At 37.8% G+C, this 26,021-nt stretch overlaps 1 protein-coding gene and 1 pseudogene across 1 annotated transcript in view; one reads left to right on the top strand and one right to left on the bottom strand.

The window, feature by feature from the left end:
- Positions 1-26,021, top strand: part of NCKAP5 (NCK associated protein 5) — a 744,993-nt gene that overhangs the window by 584,395 nt on the left and 134,577 nt on the right. Inside the window, 4 exon segments of the mRNA XM_039874581.1 lie at positions 1,258-1,299; positions 1,302-1,346; positions 15,127-15,165; positions 23,133-23,252. Of these exon segments, the coding sequence (XP_039730515.1) occupies positions 1,258-1,299; positions 1,302-1,346; positions 15,127-15,165; positions 23,133-23,252 (246 nt within the window).
- Positions 123-241, bottom strand: LOC120612031 (uncharacterized; annotated as a pseudogene).

The raw sequence follows: 26,021 nt of genomic DNA, 5'->3' as shown, positions 1-26,021 counted from the left end.
TTGCTCTTTCACAATATTGGTACAATGGATGAAATTGAAATAAGGACTATAGATCAGATTGTGGTATTGTATTAATGTTATGTTTCCTGGATTTGAAAACTAAACTGTGGTTGTTTATTTTACATCTACAGCACCTAGTATTTCTAGGTGGTCTCCCATCCAAGTACTAACCAGGCCCGACCTTGCTTACCTTCCGAGATCAGATGAGATTGAGCATGTTCAGGGTGGCACGGCCATAGACCAAAGAATATTTTTAAGTGATGGGAAGAAGGTATAAAGAAAAAACGTTGATCTATGTGTCATGTAAAAAGGATGCCATACATTTGGGGGAAAAAAACTGTTTCAGAGCACTACACACCCCTTCCAAATGTCAAAGAGGGTTGGAGTCAAGGGGTAGTTACAGCCAGATTTTCTTGGTGAATGGGGCAGGTGGTCACTGTCGCAACCATGGAAGGGTTAACACACAATTCTGGATTCGGGCTGGGGCCAACAGTGGATGAACTGGACCTAAATCGCCAGATGTGGAGGGCAGTTCTCATGCTACCATGTCATGTTCCTCTTAAAATGTAATATGCTTATAGTGATTACTTTTTTCCCCTTTATTATTCCACATAGTAACCTAGTAACCATATTTAACCTGCTATCTTATAGTACTCTTCTCAGCATTCAGATACCCACACGGCTCTGAGGGGCAAAAACAGCAGTAATTTTAAAACAAGAGAGAGAGGGAGAAAGACTCTTAAGTATAATTCAGTTCTTAAATTTATTATTTTCTTATGTTCAAAAGTCATTGATTAACAAGGAAAAAACCATATTTAGTTTGCATTTGGAGTTATGCTTTTGTGAATTTACCTGAGATCCTTTTCTATGGCCTAAACAAATATTGGATTGTAAAACTGTGACAGGTCTTAATGAAGTGGATTAAAACATTTCTTATATTTACATTTTAATAGAATGATGTAAAGATTGTAATCTTTTTATAGAATACTCTTACATCAGACCATGATTTGATTTTCTACCTGTTCAGAATATCAAGTTTTATATTTCTCTAAATGGTAATGTATTTTTGTGAAACAAGATAAGACAGAAGTCATCCCTGAGATATTTATAATAGTACTTTGAGCAAACTTGTCTAAGTCTGTTCTAAAAGGTTGTTTTGGATCCTGAGGAGATATATTTAGTAACTGTATTGAATAAGTTGTCACATAATACAATATTTTATTGATTTATTTATATTATTTTTATATCTTACTGCAGGCAGAGAACTCAGCATTGGCTTTGGAAAATGAAAATCAAAGGGAGAAAATGAAAATCAAAGGGAGCAGTATGAGCGATGTCTTGATGAGGTAAGTGGGGTGGACAGGTTCTTAATGAGAGGCCATACTGTCTAGGATTTCCTTAGTCAGATCTTAATATAGGTCTGTTCTAGCCTCAGCTGAACAGTAGCATTTTGTCCTGTAAGGAAAGGTTGTAAACACATGCACACTGAAAAGGAAGGTCAGTTGGTCTGTCCCCACTCCCCTTCCTCTCTCCTTCTCTCCCTATTTCACTATACAGGCATCTATAAATTCCTTTCGGTTATTGTTTCATGTTCTTGGGGCACAGTTAGGGGATGCTTCACTGTATGATAAATCCTTCTGTCCAGCAAGTATGATCCCAGCCCGTGAATGAGAAAAGCCATGTCAGGGCACGCCACATTTCCAACTGGATGCCGTTTCTGAAAAAGCAAATGCTTGATAGAGTGGGCGGGGATGATGTTCACAGCTGTCGGCCAGAAGGAAAAAATCAGTATATTGAGAAAAAGCCAAGAAGAGAAAAGGAAGTGAAGAAGAAAATTTGAGCAGAATGAAAGAAGACAGGGCCCATGCATGAGTAAACCTGAGAAATATTACTTGATGATAATGAAGAGATGAAGGCAAAGATGGTGGGCATTTCACAGTGCCTGAGAGGTGAGGGGAAAATTGAAGTGTGTGCAGGACCTTCATTCTCTCAGCCATTCCTCGCACACTCTGTCAGGGATCATGCCATCAATACATACTGTGTCATCCAGTCAGGACTGCCCATTTGCCTCACTGACAAGCTCTCATCTGGGATTTGGTTGGTGATTGAAATTATTAATTTAATGGATTGACCTTTTTAGTAATTTGCCCAATACCATAAAACTTGCACATGTCATTCTAGTGAAGTCAGTTTGAGAGTTGTTACAATATAGCGGACACAGATTTTAAGAAAATAAGGAAAACTACATTTAATCAGATTCTACTACCTTACCAGTGGAAGCTAGTAATGTATCTTCAGTCTTTTTCTCTTCACTAACAATTGGGAAAACCTTTTCCAACAAACTCCTCTTGATCTTTCTTACCCCTTCCCTCACCTTGATCCCCCTCTCCACTCTCCCATAATGTGACTGGTTATACTATAAAGAACACAGGCTCAGTCAAGTCCCAATTCTGACATCATCACCACCACCACCATATACCTCTCTCCTCCTTTCAAAGTGGAAGTGGCCTTTCTCCTCAGAGTCCCAGTTGTGCTTGGTGTTTTCCTACACCAGTGATTCTTGAAATGTGATCCCTGGACCAGCAGCATCAGCCTCACATGAGAACTTCTTAGAAATGCAAATTCTCAGGCCCAACCCCAGACCTACAAAATCAGAGACTCTGGGAGTGGGCCTGGTGATCTATGTCAGGAAGTTCTCCAGAGGTGCAGTCCTTGAAACACAGGCCACTTTGTCTTTGTTGTTTGTTTTTATTATTTTTTTTCAATTAAGTTTATTGGGATAACATTGGTTAATACAATTATATGATTTTTAGGTGTACATAATAATTTGACATCTATATATTCTATTGTGCGATTACCACCCAAAATCCAGTTTCCTTCAGCTACTATATATTTGATCCCCTTTACCCACTTCGCCCTTCCCCTCCCCTTCTACTTTTGACCCCCTTTACCCCGTCTACCTCTCCCCTCCTTCCCCACCCCCTACCCTCTGATAACCACTAGTCCATTGTCCATGTCCCTCAGTCTCTGTTTGTCCTGTTCATTTGTTGCTTTTAGGTTTATACCACACATATAAGGGATATCATGTGATTTTCTACTTTTTCAGTCTGGCTTATTTTGCTTAGCATGATTATCTTGAGGTCTATCCATGTTGTCGCAAATGGCAGTATTTCATCTCTTCTTATGGCTGAGTAATATTCCATTGTATACATGTACTACAGCTTCTTTAGCCAGTCATCTATCGTAGGACTTTTTGGTTGCTTCCATGTCCTGGCCATTGTGAATAGTGCTGCTATGAACATTGGTGTGCGAATATGGGTTTTTAAGTCTTTGGGGTAAATACCCAGTAGAGGGATTGCTGGATCATATGGAAGATCAATTCTTAGTTTTTTGAGGACTCTCCATACTGTTTTCCATAGTGGTACCAATTTGCAGTCCCACCAGCAGTATATGAGGGTTCTTTTTTCTCTACATCCTCTCCAGCATTTGTTATTACTTGTCCTGTTGATTATAGCTATTCTAACAGGTGTGAGATGGCATCTCATTGTGGTTTTGATTTGCATTTCCCTAATTGCTAGCAATGTTGAGCATCTTTTCATATGTTTGTAGGCCATTTGTATGTGCTCTAGGGAGAAGTGTCTGCTCAAGTTCTCTGCCTTTTTTTTTGATAGGATCGTTTGTTTTTTTTGTTATTGAGTCATATGAGTTCTTTGTGTATTTTGGATATTAGGCCCTTATCAGAGACGTTGCTTGCCAATATATTTTCCCATTCGGATGGTTGTCTCTTTACCTTGTTGATGGTTTCTTTTGCTGAGCGCAAGCTTTTTAGTTTGATGTAGTCCCATTCCTTTATTTTTACCTTTATTTTTCTTGCCTTTGAGGTGAAATTCATAAAACCCTCTTTAAGTCCAAGGTCCTTGAGTTTAGTTCCTATGTTTTCTTCTAAGCATTTTATTGTTTCAGGTCTTTTATTTAGGTCCTTAATGCATTTTGAGTTAATTTTGATGTGTGGTGATAGACAACAGTCTAATTTCATTCTTTTGCAGGCGGCCTTCCAGTTTTCCCAGCACCACTTATTGAAGAGGCTTTCTTTTCTCCACTGTATGTTTTTGGCTTTTTTTCGAAAATTATTTGCTCATATAAATATGGGTTTACTTCTGGACTTTTGATTCTGTTCCACTAGTCGTGTGTCTGTTTTGCTGCCAATGTCATGCCGTTTGATTACTGTCTCTTTGTAGTATAATTTGAAGTCAGGCAGAGTGATGCCTCCAGCCTCATTCTATTTTCTCAGGATGGCTTTGGTAATTCAGGGTCTTTTGTGCTTCCATATAAATCTGATGATTTTTTGTTCTACTTCTTTAAAAAATGCTGATGGGATTTTGATGGGGATTGCAATAAATCTGTATAATGCTTTAGGTAATATGGTCATTTTAACTATGTTGATTCTTCCAATCCAAGAACACGGAATCTCTTCCCGTTTCTTTGTATCTTCTTCGATTTCTTTTAATACAGTCTTGTAGTTTTCGTTATATAGGTCCTTCACATGTTTTGTTAAATTTATTCCTCGGTATTTTATTCTTTTTGTTACAACTGCAAAAGGAATTATTTTTTCCACTTCTTTTTCTGATGCTTCATTATTAGAGTATAGGAATGCTATGGATTTTTGAACATCGATTTTGTATCCAGAGACTTTACTGTATTTGCTTATTGTTTTTAGTAGTGTTCTTGTGGAGTCTTTAAGCTTTTCTATATAGAGAATCATATCATCTGCAAATAGTGACATATGACTTCTTTGTTTCCTATATGGATGCCTTTTATATCTTCCTCTTGCCTGATTGTACTTGCTAGGACCTCCAATATTATATTGAATAGCAGTGGCAATAGTGGACAGCCTTGCCTTCTTCCTGATCTTTGAGGGAAGGTTTTTAGTTTTTCACCACTAAGTATAATATTGGCTAAGGGTTTGTCATAGATGTCTTTTATTATGTTAAGGCACGTTCCTTCTATACCGATTTTTGTTAAGTGTTTTGATCATAAATAGATGCTATATCTTTTCAAAGGCTTTTTCTGCATCTATTGATAAGACCATATGACTTTATTTTTTAATTTGTTTATGTGGTGTATCACACTAATCGATTTGTGTATGTTGAACCATCCCTGTGCCGCTGGGATGAAGCCCACTTGATCGTGGTGTATAATCTTTTTAGTATGTTGCTGTATTCGGTTCACTAGTTTACCTTTTGCATCTGTGTTCATGAGAGATGTTGGTCTGTAGTTTTTTTTGTGTGTGTTATCTTTACCATGTTTTGGTATCAGAGTAATATTAGCCTCATAAAATGAGTTGGGAAGTATTGCCTCCTCTTCAGTTTTTTGGAAGAGTTTGAAGAGGATAGGTATTAAATCTTCTTTGAATTTTTGGTAGAATTCACTGGTAAAGCCATCTGGTCCTGGACTTTTATTTTTTGGTAGGTTTTTGATGATTGTTTCAATATCCATACTGTTTCCTTGTCCATGTGTTTCTGTTTTCTTTATTTTGGTTGTGTTTTGCCTCTGATTCTTCTTGTTTTATGTTATATATTTCAGTTCTGACTCTATGGTGTGTGGTTACCATTACAAATATGAAAAAGATAGTTATATATAGTCATAGGTTTTCTTCTGTGTGTGTCTTCTCTCTTTTCCTCTTGCGAATTTGTATCTTTGAATCCTTCCCTTTTCAGTCATCATTATCTCAATTTGTTTCTATGTAGACTGAATGTTCATTACTATCTTGCTATAGCAATTTTCTTATTATTATTTAAGCTTATAATGCCCTGTTCTTAGTAAGGGTTGCACCCCTCTGCTTCTATTTGCCTGATAGTCACTTTACTCCTAATTATGTATTTTTGTTGTAGTTGTTATTTTGTTTTAGGTGAGCTCACCCCTTTCCGAATTTCCTATAGTACAGGCCTCATAGTGGAGAATTCCCTCAATTTTTGTATGTCTGGAAAGGTCTTAATTTCTCCTTCATATCTAAAGGAGAGCTTAGCTAGATACGTTATTCTGGGCTGGTAGTTCCTTTCACTTAATAGTTTAAATATTTGATTCTATTCCTCTCTGGCTTCTAAGGTCTGCACTGAGAAGTCCGATAAAAATCTAATAGATTTTCCTTTATAAGTTACCGTTTTCTTCTCCCTGGCTGCCCTGAGAATTCTATATTTGTCTTTGATTTTTGATAACTTTAATACAATGTGTCTTGGTGAAGGCTTTTTTGGGTTGAGATAATTGGGTGTTCTGATGACTTCTTGAATTCAAGTTCCAGCTCATTCCTTAGATTTGGGAAATTCTTGTCTACTATTTGTCTGAAAATGCTTTCTATTCCCTGCTCCTTTTCCTCGCCTTTGGTAATGCTCGCTATTCTTATGTCTCCTCTCCTGATAATGTCAGCTACTTCTTGAATTTATCTTTCATTATTTTTCATTCTTCAGTTTGTCTTCTTCCTCTTGATTTATGTCTAGATTTCTGTCTTCGATATCACTGATCCTTTCCTTCATTTGGTTGACTCTATTTCCCAAGCTTGCTATTTCATTTTCCAACTCTTGCAGTGTGTTTTTTTTATCTCCAGAAGTTCTATTTAGTTCTTTTTGAGGGTTTCAGTCTCCTTGCTCTGCTCATCTAGTTGTTTTTTTTCAATTCCCAAAATCGTTGATATGACTCACTGAGGTTTTTTAGAAGTAGCATCCTGAATTCTCTGTCATTTAAGTCACATATTTCTATGTCTGTAAGCTTATTTTCTAAAGATTTTTCTCTTTCTTTCTGAGATGCCTTGTCACCTTGGTTGTTCATGATGTTTAATGGACTATTTCTCTGCCTGTCCTTTAATATAAGTGTATTCTGTTGTTTTTTCAGAAAGTAGATTTATTATATAAAGGTCTCTCTTTAGCTTGCTGCAAAGAAGGCACTTTTATTTTGGTTTCCATTAGGCAACGTCTAAGCCTCTTGGATCCCTGCTTTATATAGAGCTTAATGTCTTTTATTTTCTTGTAGATTTTAATCACACTCACTACTCTCATTTTCAGTCCCTGTCAGTGTTAGCAACAGTTTTGGTAGCATTTGCTCAGATTCCCCTGTGGCTCCGCGGTGATTGTATTCAGAGGGTATGGGGGGAAGGTCCCTCTGTGTTGTGGGTTGGGGGCTGTGGCTCAGCCTCAGTTTTGCAACTCAGGCTGGTAGAAATCAATAGTTGTTTCTCTGCTGACCTGCCCTGCTTCTCTGCTTTCTGCCCTGATGACTGAGCGCTGCTCCTGGCAGCGTAGAAAAGTCCCAGCACTTCTAGGGAAGTCACCACACCTTCACCTCTCCCCCTCCTCCTGCAAGGACCTCCTGTAGCTGCAAGAGGCAGCTTCTTTATTTGTCCCAGTCCACCACCCAGCACCTGGAGTTCTGTTCTGTGGTAGCTCTTATGTACAGATCCCATGCTCAGACGTGCTGGTGTGCCGTTTGGGTGTTTTTTGTTCAGTTTTAGATGTTCACCTTATTGTTGTTTCAAGATATGAGCTCTGAGGACATCTCTCACTCTGCCATGTTTTCACCACTTTGCATTACAGTTAGTATATGTGGTTGAAGAACCTCAGAATGTCCCCAGGAAATTAATATTTAATATTTTGTTTACTGTTTCCAGCCACGTGTGTGTGTGTGTGTGTGTGTGTACTCAAACAGTTACTCAAACAAAATTGTGTCTTCAGTTATATGCAATGTCCAAAGTTAAGAGAATAACTATAAAGTAAGTTGACATAAAAGGGAAAATGATGACTCAGAATCTAGTGAGGCCAGTTCAGCACTCCTCACCCCTGTTCTCCAGGTTCTTGTTCCAATCAAAGCTTAGAGCAAGAAAGATCAAATAGATCCAAGGATATTTAAAGGAACAAACATTGCCCCTGGGTCATATGCATTGATCAGCAAAGTTTCACTTTAACCTCCTGCACAGAAATTTCCAATGAAAACTAATCTGTATTCAGAAGTCAAATTTATGTGAATCACACCACAGAAAAGTCTTACTTGACACAATTCAGCAAGTCACCCCTCCCCACTAATCAAAAAGCTCACAGCATTTCTTTAAGGACACTCATAGTCTGTTTTTCTTACATTCGCTATGTCTGCATTCCCAAAATTTCATGAGAATGTGTTAGGCAAAACATAAATTTTCACCCACAAAATCATTTCACATGAAGTTTCCACAGAAGACAGAATTTTTAGAGGGAGAGTTCCTCTGTTCTTAATTGCAACATTAACTGTTGCCAAAGAGGTGATTTGCAACAAAGAAGCACCTTTTAGCAATACAAATGTTTTCTATTCATGAATTCTCGCCCCTGATTATACATGCCAGTTGTTTTGTAACTAATTGCATGAGGGTAGACAATCAGTTTCCATGCATTGTAAGAGAACACTCTCAAAGGAGAGGTTGAATGTAGTAATAATGCCAACTGGAGATTCTTTTCAAGGCTTTTTATACTAATTAGACAAACTAACAAGGTAAGGTCTCATGTAAGTTATTTCCTTGCTAGTGGGTTTCAGAAAACATACATAGTTAGATAAAATATAAATTTAAAATTTTCTCCAGTCCCTTTTCCACTGCTTGATCTTACCTGTGAAATAAAGAACATATTGAAGATTTGGGGAAAACACTTGGGAGTCAGAAATTCCCTCTGTGTGTTCTAATGAAAGGGTGTGTTTATTCAGAAGGAAACAGACCCACATTCATAGATACACATTGGCTTGCTAGGCAGGCACATGTACGAAAATGCACACACACAAGTGCATGCACACTCTTCACTGTCACCTCCACTTTTAACTAGCTCCTCATCACCTTGCCTTGCAGTACAAAGGCAAAACACAAGGACCAATCTTGACTTTCTTTGAGGGATCATTGGTTTTAATGTTTGAGTCTAAGGTCATTGTTTAGCTCTTTGATAGACAAGTCTATTGGCAAGGAGTGAATTACTGTTTCTTCTTACTATTGCCTTGACTACAGTTCTTTGAACAGCAATTTATTCCTATGTAGAGAAGGGTAATGACACTTTTGAAAAAGGAAAAATAACATCTCCTCAAACCACTGCCTTGCATTTAGAGGGATTCAGGTGTGTCCTATAAACCTTTATTGGAGTTCAGCCTCACTTAGGCCCTAGGAGCTCAAGGAGCCACCAGTCTAGCAGTAGAAGTGAGGGGATGGTTAATCACAGAGGAATGAGGTGAGGGGAACACAGAGGGAATAACATACTGCACAGTTTCCAAAGGATAAGAGGAGCAGGGGGTAGGTGGGCGGTAAAGGGGGGGCGGTAAAGGGGGCAGAACTGAAAGGGCATTTTTAGCAGAAGGAGCTGGAGCAGGTGAAATTTGAAATCCAGAAGGGCATATGGTTCTCACTTTTACCTGCCTGTTGGACTTACCTGAGGAGCTTAAAAAATACTGCTAACTGGGCTCCACCTCAGAGACTGATCTGATTCTGGTCTAGAGTGGAGCCCGGATGTTAGAATTTAAAAGCGCCCCAGTGGGTTATAATATTCAGCCATAATTAGGAACCATCACCCTTAGGTTCTCTGAATGGTCTGCCTTAGCATTTTTAGAAAGTTTCCAGAAGAGGATAAAAACTTCACCAGATGTGGATATGATAGAACAACAAACCCATGTAGAAATTGTGGGTTATTTCTAATTCCTCAATAGTGTGAATAAGCAAACAAAAACCCTATCTCAGTGTTTCTCAAGGTGTGTTTCTGGGCTCCTTCTGTGTCAAAATGATGTATGGCAGTTACTACAAATGAAGATTCTCAGATCTCACTCAGCCCTTCTCAAGCAGAAAGGGGTAAGGAGATTGGCCATGTAAACAAACTCCCCAGGCGAGGCTTTTGCACACAGAAGTTGGAGAAGCTGCCTCCCCTTCAGACCATCAGACTTGACCAGGCCGCTATTCAGACAGTGGGATGCCATGACTTCTCCACGCTTTATACTTCAGAGCACAAGGGCAGGGAAAACGAGACCTTTGGATGTAGTTCAGTGAAAGGAAAAAGCACTTGAGTTTGTTTTTTTTTTAATCCAAGGCTAAATAAAGGCAGAAGTAGGTTAAGAACAGTTCATACCTTTCTCTCTGATTCCTATGCTGTATGCCAAGACTGGATTGTGGAATTATGATTGGGACATTCTCAATGTATATCCCACATCTGGGCCCTAAGTCATCTTTAAAATCAATGTGTTGATAGATGTAGATGGAAGATAGGATGATCCTGTTTATGGATCATGCTTCAAACATTCATTTCATGAATGGATCATGGATGGCATAAACAGATGATCTACTTCTTGTGCCTGCCCTAGACTCTCACCACCATAAGGCAGCACTCATGTTCCAGTCATCATCATTTCTTCAAGACCCAGCACAACTCTTAGCCCATATTTGGTCTTTAATGCATATCTGTTGAATGACTAAATGAATGGAGATTAACAGTCAGAAATTAATTCTCACATGAGTTTTCCCTGGAATTCTACATATGTGTTTAGACAAATTTCTCCTACTCCCAGTATTTTACAGGATTTTTTTTTACCGGATATATAAGTAATATAGATGCCTAGCAATTTGTATTTATATTTATATATATTTATACAAGCATATTATACACACGCGCTTTATCTCTTGACAAATAAAATCCCTATTCTCAAACCATTCTTTCTTAACTGCTTACCTGAAAATTCATTTTAATCTCTGAATTTCAAGTGATCTGATGCAGATTTAACACTTATAAGTGACTGCTTTATATTAGGTACTGTCCCAGGTGGTTTCGCTGGATATGTCTGTCATCTCCTGCATTTTATAACTTAAAGGTTGCCCCCACCCCACTCCTGTACATATCAATATCAGTATATAATCAACATCAACACAGGCAGTATTTGAACTCTAGCCTTTCTTGTGATTCTACCCCAATGCTCCTTGGGACAATAAACCAAACTCAAAAGCATAGAAACCTACTCCAAAGCACATATTCCAGAACCTGTGCTTTTCTGACCAATTGTTAAATACTTTGCTGATATGACCATTGCTTTGCATGGTAAATTAGCAGGTGAAAGGATGAAAGGGAGACCACCAGCCAGGAGAGGACTGTCAAAGCACAGGGCCTTTTGAATTCCTCACCCCTCTCTAACCTCCCAGCCCTAGGCTGCTTCTGGATATAGTAAGAATTGTCTCCCTCTCTGAATAAACTCCCAGGTGGGGCTTCTTATCCAACCTCCGGGACTGTTTTGCAATAAAATAACTAACAGCTCCACAGCCCTGACTCCTCCCTCTGCCCACCTCTTCCAGGGGAGTGCTAGGAGAATCATGACCCCTGGAAGCCTGACAACAAAGAAAAGCAAAGACATGTGCCTAGATCAGCCAGGTGTCAGAGGAGCTCACTTGACAGAATTCTTACTGAGCGAAAAGGAGAGATGTACGTGGGTCCTCTCATTGGCATCTCTGTCTCACCTGCAGCCCTGCTTGTCTCCTAGAGCAGGGGTCCCCAACCTCCAGGTTGTAATCCTGTACTGGTCCATGGCCTGTTAGGAACTGGGCTGCACAGCAGGAGGTGAGTGGTGGGCCAGTGAGCGAAGCTTCGATCTGTATGTGCAGCTGCTCCCCAGCGTTAGCATCACTGCCTCAGCTCCACCTCAGATCATCAGGCATTAGATTTTCATAAGCACACCAGTCCCTGGTGCCAAAAAGGTTGGGGACCACTGTCCTATAATAAAGTGACGTGGTCTTCACAGAGAGCCTAAGGGAGGTTGTAAAACAAGCCAGGGGCTTCTGGACTGTTAAATTTGCTCAATATGTTTCAATTCCCCCTAGCCCAGCCCAGCCCAGCCACTATTTTTTCTTTCTTTGGAGAGGAAAGCTGTCAGGTGACCCTGAAATTTTTTTGTTCTCATTAGCTCGGCCTGTGGGTGTGTGATTATTTGCAACCCAAGTGTTAAGGGTATAATGCTATTATGAGGACAGGGGCCTACTCTAGAGATTATCTTGTGAACCTATGAAAGGTTGCAGGCTCCAAATAACTGTTCTGTTGATGCATCAGGGAATCTTAGCAGTTAAAAGTAGCAGCAAAACCCAGGAACTATCTTTATAGACAGTACCCAGGAAAGTACTTGTACAACCCACCTGCTTTTCTGCAAGAAACCTGTGAGTCCTTCTAGGCAATAAACCTACATGTCAGGAGGTAAAGAAATAATGCATTTGTGTATCTTTGTTCAATTTTCAGGTAGAGCAAACAATTGTCCACAGTACATGCCAGAAGGAACTATGTTAGAAATAGACTGTTAAGCCTATAAGGCAACATACTTGATTGCAGAGATATAACATATTTACTCCTGCGGGCTGTTACAGTTAGGATATTCATTTATATCTCCTGTTAAATCATGTAGAAAGTTATTTTATGTGACCACTTTTTCACAGACTGGTTTAAGTGAGGGAGCAATCTGGTGGAAGGAAAGAAAATATTGATATTGGGCAGTTTTATGAGAATGTAAATCAAATCCAAAGTTTGAGATCCAAAAGAATTAAATTATTGATGATAGAATTAACTTTGGTACATTGTTCCTGATTCGAGCTGCATAAATAGTTCGGTGATTCTGTGTTTGTTGTTGTTTGTTTGTTTGTTTGTTTGTTTTTGTTTTTGTTTTTTTTTGCTGAGAATAAAATAGATGATGTACAGTTTGATTTTAAATTCTCAGTTACTCACAAATTGGAATGAAAATTCTCAGTTACAAATTGAAATGGATGTTTAAAAACTGAAAGATTTTCAAGATTATACTATTGGTCAACTTGTGTGGGCTAAATAACATTTATCACCATTCCGATTATGTGTAAATAAAGTGAGAAAGGACAAAAAAAAGTACCAGTTAAGGAAAATTTGGTTTATTTTGGTCTTTGATAGTTCTTAAGTGTGCTCCTTTAACTTGGTCTGGACTAAAAGAAAAAAAAAAAATACTTTTTTAATACTACTTTAAAAAATACCTTTTTGATACTAATAATACTTTTTCATCAAAACTATGATTTCAATGAAAGGCCTTTCTTTTTTCCTTAATGTCAAAATGTGAATTCGGAAAGGATTCTAATGGGAAAAAAATCCCTCTTATGTATAGAATTCAAATAATCAGTTATAGGTAATCTGATTCTAGTCATTAACGCTTGCAGTGTGAATGCCTCCTAATCACAGGTTGATGACAGCCTATATTTTAATTTTCTATGAGACTTACTGGTAGCAAACTGTTGTTAAGGTTGTGCTATTTTGTCAATATTGAGTTAAGAAACAATTAAGCTCCATGAAAACATTCTTACCATGATCTGTTCCACTAGCCTAGATGGGAAAAACAAGCATAAACAGTTTAGCACCACCCAAAATAAATTTGTTGTCAAGAGAAAAAGAAGACGAAAGTGTATCCCTCAGCCTTTGGTTAACTGTGAGAATTACCAAGATGATGACATGCTTATCACACTGTGTTATAATTGTGTTCCTGCCAACTTCCTACCAGCTGTGCTCTCTCTGAAACCAAGGAACACATCCTAGTCATCTAGCTTTGCAAATACTCTGCAAACTTGTATAGAATAAATGAAGGATGAAATGAATAAACAGAAGTACATTATACCTAGGATATTTAAATATTCTGACTTTATCTTTAATATTGTCAGTTTCAGTTATCACACTTGATGCTTATATAGTGGCTGAAAAAATACTGCATAATTTACCTGTCCATCTTAATTCTATCACCAGTAACCATATGGGTACAAAGCTTCAAGATTATAGTGAATTTAGTAAGTGATTCTTTATAAAGTGTTTTTGAAATTTGCAGGTGAAAAAGAAATCTTAGTACAAATAGATATGGAATTGATAAATGGTTGTCTGGAGAAAACGCCAGATCCTTGAAATACCAGGGACATGTTATTGGTTTTACCTGTGGCCCTTAGCTAGAATTGTGTCACATGCTCACTTCTAAGCCAGTCATTATAAAGAAATGGAATTACCAAGACTGGCTTTGACCTATCAAGACTCATCTCCTTGGACTGAGAGGGTCCTAGTTTCTCCTACTGTCCCAAGCTGCCTGATACCTGAAGAAAATTAGGGTTATTAATATATCAGTAAGAACTATATTTGGTTTTATATTGGAAAAAAAAAACTCAAAATAACAATGACTTTTATTTTCACCTCACATAGAAGTTCTGAGATAGACAGTGCAGCTCCATTCATTATCAAGAACAGAATTATTTTATTTTTCTACCCAATGGTATTTAATATGTGACTTCCATTGTCAAGGTAGCTGCTGAAGCTCCAGCCATCACTTTCATATCCCAGACAGGAAAAGGAGGAAGAAGGGTACATCCCCTTCTTCTTAGAGACTTTCTGTAAGCCCAAGAAAATAGTCTTCTCATAACTCTATTGTTCAGAAGTTTGTCACAAAGTGACACTTAGATACAAGGGGGACTGGGAAATGTAGTATGATATATACCCAGTCAAAAAATTAGGGTCGGTTAGGAAGAAGGGGAAAATGGATATTGGAGTAAACAACTACCAGACTGTTACAGGTAGCAATGACAAAAGGATGGCATAAATAAAGATGTGGGAGGAGGAAAGTAGAGCACATAGGAAACAATGAGTTGTCCGTATTCTCCACTATTCAACCTAGCTCTACTGCAAGTGATTTTACACAGTGAAATAGTCACACGGCAGAAGAATAGAAAGGAGAGGCAAAGGATATCGTAAATCAGCAAAGTGTAGAAACTGTGTACAGATAATTAGGATTGTGTTTTGCACTATATCATTTTTTAGCCTTCTTGGAGTACTTTACAACATGAAAGGATGTTATTTTTCCAAATATGGAAATGTGAAAGTCAAGGTATGAATAATCTGTCCAGACTAACCATCTTAATTAGCAACAAGGTCACCTTTGGAAAAAGCAAAATATTACCTAGAAGGACAGGCTTATTATGAAGAGAATCAAGTTCCCTAGAAGTAGAAGAAAGAGGCAAATGAGGAGCTAATTAGCTACAGTGAGCTGTGGGAAACTTATTGGTAAATTAGTGTCCATGTGTATAGTCTCATTATTATAAACAGTAACTCTTTTCTTTATATTTTAAAGGTAGCCAACCAAGTTGTTCAAGCTCTCCTCACTCAAAAGGTAGGTCACTTTCTGGTTTTATTATTTTAAATACCTATGTGAATAGATTGAAACTCATATTGTCAAACTAGGAAATTGTGATTGATAGATGCAATACTTTTCTATTTATTCACTTAGGTTAAAATCGTTTGTGTTTTAGATGGCATATGAAGTAACATCGATGACCAATAGAATCATAAAATTCAAACTCTTGGTAAAGTAACAGAAAGCCTTTTGAAGATGAAATATTTCCATAGACCCAGATGAGTAGAAAACCTATCATTTTTATTTAGTAAATGCAAACATTGAATAAGTTGGTGGATTCCTCCAATTCCTGTAAAATGAATAGCCTCTTACAGACAGTATTAACAGAAGCCAACAATTCAGCAAGAGATTTTTGAGGTTTGGGAAGTTATTTAATTTCTCTGGGTCTTAGTTCCCCTCTTGTAAAATGGGGATAACAGTGCCCACCTCCCAGAAGTGCTGTGGTCTTTCTATGAAAAGAAGCATATAGAGCAGTTCCTATAGGAATCAGTTGGTGATAAATATAAAATGAATGGTGGTATTGTATATTTGAAATTGCTGACAGTAGATCATAAACATCGTCATCTCACACACACACACACACACACACACACACACAGTTAACTATGTGAGGTGACGAATATATTATCTTAATTTTGATGATCATTCCACAGTATAATATGTATCAGATCATCACATATTACACTTTAAACATACACAATTATATTTGTCAATTATTCTCTGATAAAGTTGGAGGAAAAACACAAATGGTAATTTCTGAGCATGGAGCGTGAAATTTCTATACCTACTTCTTTGCTATCTCTCTATTCTGTCTTTAGACAATATAATATATTATTGGGGCAGAGTTTGTAAATGTAGGTAATTGCCCAAATTTGGCTGGTTCGGTGAATTCTATTGAACCTTTCCCATCTCTTTCTATAATGTTTCTCAGAGGCTAAATTGTAATTCCTTTATGTTTTGTTTATTCTGAGTTACCCTCTGAGATGGAGCCTCCCTCTATTCAAGGAAATCTTAGATCATATGGCATACTCGGGAGGATGTGATTAATGAGATCAAAATAATTTATGGCATTTGGATTTTTTAAATTGAAAACAATTTTAAATATTATTTCAAATTTATGTTATAGAGGCATGATTTTTGCTAGACTTTCTTCCCCAACTGCTTCTGTTCAAATGTGCTTTCTGCCACAAATAGTTTTAACTACTTCAGGTTTTATGTTGACATCACGTAACGTGATAAAATATGAATGCACTTATGTAAGAGTTACAGTTAGGTTCCGTTGTGAGTAACGGAGATCCAAAATAATAGTGGCTTAAGTGAGCTAAATGTTATTTCTTTCTCGCATCAAAATCCACAGGTAGGCAGTACAGGTGACATGCCCCATAAAATCCATGGAGTCCCTACCATCCCTGGCTTCTATCTTGTTATTCTGTGGAATGTGGCCTCCATTTCCAAGGTTACTTCATGGTTCAAAATGGCTGCTCTAGCTTCAGTCATCACATCCAAGAATCAGGAAGAAAGAAAACCTAAAGAAAATGAAAAGGGTTAAGCACATACCAGCTGTCTTTTAAAAGAGACTTTCAAAACCTTTCATACCTCCCAACTTAATCTCCTTGAATAGACCTGGGTCACACAGCCACACGTGAGGAAGCTGGCAGTGAAGCCTATATTCTGGGTATGTGCCCAGCTGAAAATTGATTGACAGATTATTGTGGAAGAAGAGGAGAAATAGATGTTGAAGAACAACTCACTTTCTTTCACAACATATTTCAATGCTTTTTCTTTTTCAAAGGCTTTAGTTTTCCAGTGGCTCTCCTATTGAAAACTCTATGCTTATTTAATTACAAACCTAAGAAACACTGGGAGCACTGTTGCAGCTCTATGTGTAACTGTTGAAAGACTTCTCGTGCCTGTCTTTTTAAATGGTGCCTCAGGAAACAGACAAGAAAAAAGTCTCGTACGATATACAGGGAAATGAGACTCTTCAGGTCAGCCACAAAAAATAGCTACACAAAAAGAAGTAATAACTAGTAAACAGATAAATCTACCTTGGTACAGTTAAGCAGTAAGACACAGAAGGACATGCTACTGTGCTACTGTGCGATAGCATACCTCAGGGACACGAAGAGGCAGAAAGAGATGCCAAGGGCTCTCTGAGATTTTAAAGGAATCATGTTCTGCAGAAACGTGTGCTTCCCAATTTTTATAGGGATTATAAAATTGCGGCAAAAAGATTAAAACTTCTTTAATTAAGAGCACAGTATAGGAAACAAAATGTCCTCCAAATGCGGATGAAAAAACTAATTCTAAAGAAAATACACCTCCTCAGGAGACACGGGGTAAAAACAGAAATCTCGAATGATCTATCCAAATCACAGAAATAATTCTTGACATGAAATTATAAGTATTCAATTTTAGAATATAGCATTTGTTATGACACAAAGGCAAACCTGCCATGGCTCTTCTGTGGGCAGCAAAAAAGCATTTCTCTTGGCATATCTGGAATCAGCCCAGATAGTAACAGAGTGTACTTCTTTTCTCAATAATAATAGGAAAAAAATATTTTCATAAACTTATCAGTTTCTGTTAAATTTACACATACAGCCTTAGTTAAGTTATTCAGTTTATCTCAAAACCCTGTAGATTTCTTTAAGAGAGCAGACTGTCCCTCCTTCAGATTAATAATGCTAAAATGACAATATTAAACCCAGCTTACTTCCATTTATGACTCCAAATTATAGGTTCAAATCTACAAGTGCAAGTGAAATCAATAAGTGGGCTAAACTCATATTTTTTTCTGAAATATAGTTTATCTTCATTAAGTCAATTATACGAGCCGAAAATATAACTCTCCTATTTTTCAATGACTTTTTTTTAACCACTAAAACCGAACTTGGAAGAGAAGCATTTTTCCCTGAAGTTATTTTCCAGCATATCAAAGGCCTCAGCAAGTTCTTTAGGGTAACCAAATATTAATATGGTGTTTTTTTCTTCACCACCATAGAATAAGGCTGTTGTATCTTGAACCTAGCAATACAACCATTCGGATAGAAACAAAACACAATTCTGTAGCTTGAGACTGAAAGAACGTAAAACTCCTACATGTTTCCCTTGTAAGAGGAGTAGTCAGGCCATCTGAGTCCACTTGTCTAGCAGTGGTGTACACAGGATCTGGTTTCCTGAAGAGGGTCTGTTTATATTTATTGTGCTCTTACAAGGAGTCAGACCCCATGTCTAGCATTTTAAATGCACTGTCATTTTATTCTTACTGCAACCCTGTGATATAGCACTAAAAATAATTTGTCCCTAGTTCCAATTGTTAGAAGTGGCAAAGCCTATACTTTAACCTAAGGTTATTACACTCAAATGCCATGCTCATGTCCTCTATACCATTCAGCCTACATGATCCCAATCACTCATTGTTTTTCCCTATACTATAGTTCAGCAGGCAAAGAAGATGCTATGAAAATGAACAGATGCATTGAAATCCAATCATTAGTTATGATCACAGGAAATAAAACAAAAGGTAACCGATAGATTTCTTAAAACTTCTGGACGCATTGCCAGTCCTTGCTAGCAAGGACACTCAGAATCTGACGTATGGGGTCAAAGATGATTATAAATTTGGAGTCAAGCTTTCTCAAAATCAGTCTTATTTTGGATCCTAAAATTTTGCAATTGCCAGGGACTTTAGAGAGCATTTAATCCTGAGATTATCAACCAGGTTTTGTAATGAGCTCAATTCACTGTAATTACATGAACTGTTTAGCCATCACCCAGATTTAAAATGTTTTAATCCAAATGTCTGTAGGAGGAAGGCTTGAAGTGTTCAATTTACCACAGAACTCACTGCTTCTTACTGATTAGAGCTGGCTTATTTGGTCACACATTTAATGACCTGCCTTGCTTTTTAATGGTATTTGATGTTGAGGTCCTTGATTAGTCTGAGATGTGACTAGCCTTTTCCAGAAATGGCTTTTCTTTTTACAGAAGTCTTAGAATCCTTGGAAGAGAAAGGAATGTATCAGTGATAGCCACTTAGAGAGGCTGGTGGGTGTGGTATCCATTAAGCTTCAGGGAAGGATTGAGAGGGCACTTGAGAAGCCATCTGAAGCAGCTGGGAGAGCCATTCTCTCAATAGCCTGGTTTTATGCAGTATCTCAGTTCACAGATGAGGAAACTGAGCCCCAACCAGAATAAGTTACTTCCTCAAGGTCATGTGGGCCCAGAGCCCAGGCCCCCTACCTCCCGATATGGTATATTCCCATGATACACACTGCCTCTGAAATAGATATACCACTATATTATAATTTTTACATGAAAAAAAAATCAGGTATAAATAGTTTTCAACAATACCGTAGTGATAATGTCAGTATATATCTTGCTTCTAAGCAATCAGAATTTTCTTAAAAATTTACTTCAGCAGGGAGTCTGGTAATGATTTTGCTCTAAAAACATGAGGTAACTGCATTCCATAGCAGTGAACTCATAATCTTCAATCCCAGGTGCAGGTGAAACTTACAATATGTGGATCGTCCCCGGAAGTTATGATTTGGAATTATTAAGATATACAGGGCCATTTTAAATCAGTATATCCCATTGCTCAGTATATTTTGCCCTCACATTCAGCATTAATTCTTTACTCTGTTTCCAACTGATCGTGATATACATATTGCAAGGAAAACAGGTCTGTCTATTTTCTTGAATCCAAAGGCCATTATACTTTCTTACATGAGATTAAATGAAGTCGATCTTTGGCATTATTTCCAGGTGATAAAATTGTACATCATGTCTCCATTTTTATTTCAGAAGATACAACCCGAAATTTTCAGTGGGGTCCTCTTCTTGAGACCTGTGACATACTAGGGAGTTCACAGAGAAAGAAGGGCTTTGAGAGAGGGCAGATGGTCCAGCTCCTGCTTAGAGCTAGATCCTGGATGTCGGCATCTAAACGGAGGAGAGTTATTTTATTTTTAATACTTTACTTGGGAAGGATAATCTAGTTCTTGCCTCTGTAACTGATGAGGTCAGAAAAGTAGCTCTTGTATCCAGCCTAAACATGTCATACATTCCTGTATGTTAGTGGGTTCTCATTGTGAGCATAGAGAAAGGAAAAACAGCCAGATGCCACTCTGCCCAGGTCATACTGTAGTAGTCAGAGAAATTGTTGTTTTCCTCTCTCTTTCCACCTATCCAGTCTGGTTCTGTTTATACATGTACACGTGGGCACGCATACATGGTTTTGATTATAGTTCCTAGCGATGATAGCTGTCTGGCATCAGTTTCTATCCACAGCATGACCGAAGAGAATGAGAATATTGAAAAACAACACGGGCAATTCTTTTATGTCTACAAATTTTCAGTCCAGCTCAATTCTGTTCATACATGATTGTAAGACCAGTGTCACGTTCCTAATGCCTTCCATTTCCCCCTCTGCCCTGTGCTGATCTGGATGAGCCAAGAGTGATGAACAGTTCTCAAGGTCGATAAATTGTGTTCCCGCTAATGAACTTTTACCACCTTAAGTAATAGTAATTGCCATTGAAATTTGGGCACGTGTAAAAAAATCCTCTATAGAGTATATTGATTTTTTTCTTCCTTTTTCTTTTTACTTTTTTACCCATCTGAAGAACAATTTCAACTTCTCAGTTTTGCCACTAAAAACTACTGATGGCATTCCTTACAGGTCTTTCTCTTTGTAAGTCCACACATGTATGCTCCTGTTTCCATATCTCTACTTGCAAATGAGAATGATGGTGTTCTCTCACCCAGTGGTACTATTAACATTTATTTACCTCACAGTCAAGTTTTATTAATTACATAATTAGCAGTAGTAAAAACAATTAGTGTTTGGGAGCAAGGAGTGTTACATACATTCTGAGAACAAAAATTAGCATAAGTGAGACATAGACAGAAGTTGAATTCTAAATAAAGAAAACAAATTTAGCCTTTTAACTTGAACCCTGCCTAGCCCCCTCCAAAATAGGCTCTGCCAAATGGCGTGTATACTCATGAGCACACACGGCCATACATACTCCTGCCCCTGCCTTCGATGGCTGCTGCCCTCCCAGATCTTGCACCCAGCTGCCTGCTCTGAACATGACTTCTCTTTTCTCCACTCTGCATTTGTAGTCAGCAGTCAGTTAAAGCATCCTATGCATAAGCTTCACTCATTTTACTAAAAAGGTCAGTAGGGTGGAAGCCATAAAGTGAGTCACACCTTGGCCTCTCTCTTTCTTTGCCCCCAGTAAATAGAATGAATAAGCCTGAATATGATGATACCTGCTCAGGTAAAGCCTCAGAAGCTGGATCTCTCTACTTTCACACTTAGGTTGACACAAGGTCACGGAACAGGCTCGCTCAGTCTGTGACTCCCATTGAGGCCCTGGGGATCAGAGCTGTTGACTGGTACTCTCTGTTGCTTACAGAGCCTTAAGTAAAACTTGTAGCTGCCCCACATCAGAATATGTAGGCAGACAAGCTAAAAGTGTTGAGAAACAAACTCTCTTTATCACATCATCACTAGGGAATAGAATTCATCATCATCCTCTTTAACAGAAAAATCGCACAAATATATTAAGCTCCTACAATGTGGTGCTGTGCTAGGGGGTGGAATAAGAGTGTAAGAACAATATGGTTGTGCGTCGTTTATCTGAGTATCTTCTTTTGCTAACCTTTTCAGGAATGGGCCATCTAATTAAGAAGATAAGTCTAGAGCATGAAAGATCAAATCAATACAAAGTAGCATATGCTAAATGCCATATAAGAGGCCTCGTGGGCTCTCTGGGGTTTAGAAAAGAGAGCAATCTTTGAGTAACACCAGATAAAAGCGTCAGAGAGGAGCTACATGGAGTTTAAATCAGATGTCAGTCATGTAGACAGACTTGGAAAGAAAGAAAGAGATGCTTGAGAAGGGAAAGTGGTAGTTGGGGAAGAAGGGTGGCTGGAATGCAGAGAGCATTTGAGAACAATAAGCAGACCCTTGTTCTTTGCATGGTAAGAGCAGAGGCCTTGTTGTTTCTTTCTTTCTTTGTTTTTAATGAAGAAATCATGAAACGTTTTAAAGAACCTTGAATAAGGCCTTTATTCTACCTGGTTTTTCTCGAACCCTATCAAAGAGGTTATAGACATTTACGTACTATGAGCGTCTTTATCACAAGTCAGTTTGCAAGGTAGTTCTTTGGTGGAATTCCAGAGAATCCTAACACTGTCCTGTGTCAACTCCCCTTATGAAAGCTGGGAACAGGTCTCTGCGGTGTTTGAACTATTCAAAAGAGCTCCTCCCAAAGGATGATAGGTACAGTTACTCTGCTTCCCCAGCACTAAGACCAAATGCCCCCAAAAATATAGAAAAAAGTTACAGAAATCCACAGTTCAGAGGATGGGCAAGTTTCAAGTGGCCTTTTAAAGCTTTCATTTCAGAATTGCTTCACTCCCTCTAAATGCATCACTGACTCTATTAGCAACAGCACTGAGAATTTCAACTCGTTTCCACAAACGACAACAATGAAAGGCTCCATCAAAAGTGATAGTTTCTTTAGTTCATCAAATCTCTATTCACTACAAAAACATTGTTGTCCTTGTGCTTCGTGCTTTATGATTGCCTTTATGAAAACGGAAAAGGCAAAATATATAGGTAGAAACTTAAATTGACTTTATATTTCTAAGATTTACCATCTTCAAAAATAGTATGCTAGATTAATGCATTTCTGATTTCAAGGTGTGCTTTAAAAAAAAAAAAGGTCTTCCCTGCACACAATAATTCTATCAGACAATGGGATGTGATAGAAAGCATTGCGTGTGACTTATTTCTGGAGGCTTTGAAGAATAAAAATACTATTTTTTTACTAATGTGTCTGAAATATCAGATAAAGTATGGTTATAATATGCAAAGGTGTCTTTCAGTTATAGAATTTTTATTTCTTTCGATGTGTTTGTTGTAGGATCTAAGGGAGGAATGTGTAAAGTTGAAAACAAGAGTGTTTGATTTGGAACAGCAGAATCGAACATTAAGTATCTTGTTCCAACAGCGAGTCAGACCAACTTCTGATCTGCTCCTCCAGGTATGTGTTTGTGTAGAAAACAATCTTTGCTAGTGATAAGAAGTTATTTAAGTTCAAAGTTACCAATATCTCCATGGTCAAGGCATATGGCATCAGAATCCCGATTCCCCCCCACCCCCTCTCTCAAGGGATGACATTAAAATTGAAAATCTCTTAAATTTATGACTCTTTAAAGCTAAATTTAGATAAAGAAATGCATCAACAAATAATAAACAGTAAAAGGAACAATCAGAAAGTATCCTCTAGTAAACTAAGCAAATTTGTGGTACAGAGTTAGGAAATAATTAATTACATGGAGGACCAGTACTAGTAATCTTTCATTTCATAATAAGCAAGGAAGAGTTTTACATTGCCACAGTACATTTCTTTATTTCAACTCTCTGTAATCAGAAATATAGCTGGGGAGTGTTTTCCTTTCATCTCGTCCTCTATGTAGCACTCCTCCTCATAACACATACTTCCCCTATTCCGCCTCAGTGTTTTACAGCTTCTCTTTGTCTAAATGCTCTCATAGAACTCTTTCTTTACTTACCTCCATTACATGCAAAGTCATGGAAAGTCAAACTATTTGAATTATTATGAAGCTGTCCCTGACAAAGTCCTCTGGAATATATCTGACTACAGGGAAGCACATGAATCAGCAAAGGGGGCTGGAGGGCTGATCTTTGCTGTTGCCTTTTTTTAAAATCCTTTTAATGTGCATATTTGCTCAAACGGACTCTGGTGAACCTTGCTCAGAGCCCTTTCTGAGACTCAGCTTGCAGAAGAGAGGGTATATGAGGTTTCACAGGGGCAATGTACAATTAATTTACAAAAGATCACCCCCAGCTTTCTGGTCTAATTGCCTGAGAAAAAGGGGAAAGACAGAGGTATCCTCTAAACTACACTGTCCAGCACTATAGCCACTAAGCCACGTGGCACTATTGAAATTGAACATTAAACAAAAATTAAGTTCTAATATCAAACTAGTCACATTTCAAGTGCTGAAAAGCCACATATGACCAGTGGCTGCCATATTAGTGTATATACAGAATATTTCCATCAACATGGAAAAGTTCTATGGGACAGCACTTTTCCAGATGATTGAGATAGTGTTGCTAATTTACTCTCTAAACTTTGGCGTAGACATCTTTCCCTGGCACCTCAGGGAAATAATGAAAAATTACAGTTCATTTCAGAGAAAGAAAGATGTTTGGTAAAGCTGAACATTAAAATGTAATTCCCTCCCAAAATTAAAATAAAACAGCTCTCTAAATTGTAAAATAGATCTCATCTCTTAAATTAATTTCCTCTCTGCTTTATCTGTTAGAGCATAATTAATAATTTATAATTCAAAATTGTGTGGAAAAAAGTTGTCTACCTCTATTCTATTTTCTAGTCCCGACCACAATAAATATTGGTCATAGAGACTCTTTCATCTGTAAAAAATTGTATTTCTTTTGCTCTCTCATAACCAAGATCCAATGTGATTACTACTTTTAACAGCTGTTGGATGTTCATGACTTTTTCTGTTTTACCTGTTTTAACTTGAGGCTTTTCTTGAACAATGTTTAAGGATCTGTGGTATGCGTTTGTGAATCATGATGGTTTATTTCCACAGGAAACACATGTGCCATGGATATTTAAGCTTTCTCATTAGCTGTCACAAATTTCTTAAATCCATATCCAAATGGCAGGGGATGGCCGGTATGCTCACAGTAGAACTTGGTGTTTATTCATTGGGTATTTTCAGCCAATACACTTTATATTTCTCCCCAAGTAGTCCTCAGGTTCAGGAGCCATTATGATGTAATTGACACTTGAAAAGGATGGGCTGTTAATAGTTCTGTAAAGAAGAATGATAGAAACTGTGATGCTTGCCCTCTAACATCTTACAGCTCTCAATCACAGGCAGACAACATTGCTGGCTTTTCAGGTGGTCTGTTTATTATTTAACTCATGATGTTTCATTTTCTGGTGACACAAATACATATCATGGTACACTGGCTAAATTAAAATCATTCTGAGCTTGCTTTGCACCTATGAAAACTTTGTGATTGCTTGTTGAATGGAATAGTGAAGAAATGACACAATTCATTCTGCAAATTGAGGAATTATTTTGCATACACCAAAGAGGATTTTATGCTCCCACCTTGTCTTCTGAACTATTCCTGTTTAATATGGATGCTTAGGAAATATGCAGCCATACCGACCAGCACAGTCTGTTTGACGATGTGGCTAGTGGATGCGGCAAATCCACCAGTGTGCCTGGTCCCAAATATTATAGACCTTATAGCTTCTGCCTATGGATTAGAAAGCTGGTACAGTAGGTTTCTAAGGAGTTTTCTGCATATCTCAGAAAACTGCATCAGTTGTCTTCTGCTGAGCACAGCCTAATGATTCTCTACAATCTGAAGTAATCACCTGAAGAGAAATAAAGGTCGTTGAACACATTGTGATTTTAGTAGATACCTTGTAAGTAATAGAAAACAATTTATAAGAAGTGGTCCATTCTTTGTCACTCGAAAATAGAGAATAAAAGGTTACATGGATATTATTTAGCAAATTCTTGTGTAGGAGGAACAGAAAGGGATCATTCTAAGGATTAGCTGACAATTCTGGGAAATTTACAAAGGGAACCAGGAAGAAGAAATGCTTAACCTGAAAATTAAAATCTTAAGAATGGCAATAAATTTCTCTGTTGATTTTAATTTCCAAAATGATATCTCTCGGGCTATTGTTGGTAACAAGTCAGATTAAGAGGTCCCTCTATTTTGAAATCAACAATTT

Source organism: Pteropus medius, unplaced genomic scaffold (genome assembly GCF_902729225.1).
Source record: "Pteropus medius unplaced genomic scaffold, Ma_sr-lr_union100, whole genome shotgun sequence".
In the NCBI taxonomy this organism is placed as follows: Eukaryota; Metazoa; Chordata; class Mammalia; order Chiroptera; family Pteropodidae; genus Pteropus; species Pteropus medius.
Note: the sequence above shows the minus strand (reverse complement) of the source record. Positions and strands in the feature narration are given on the sequence as shown.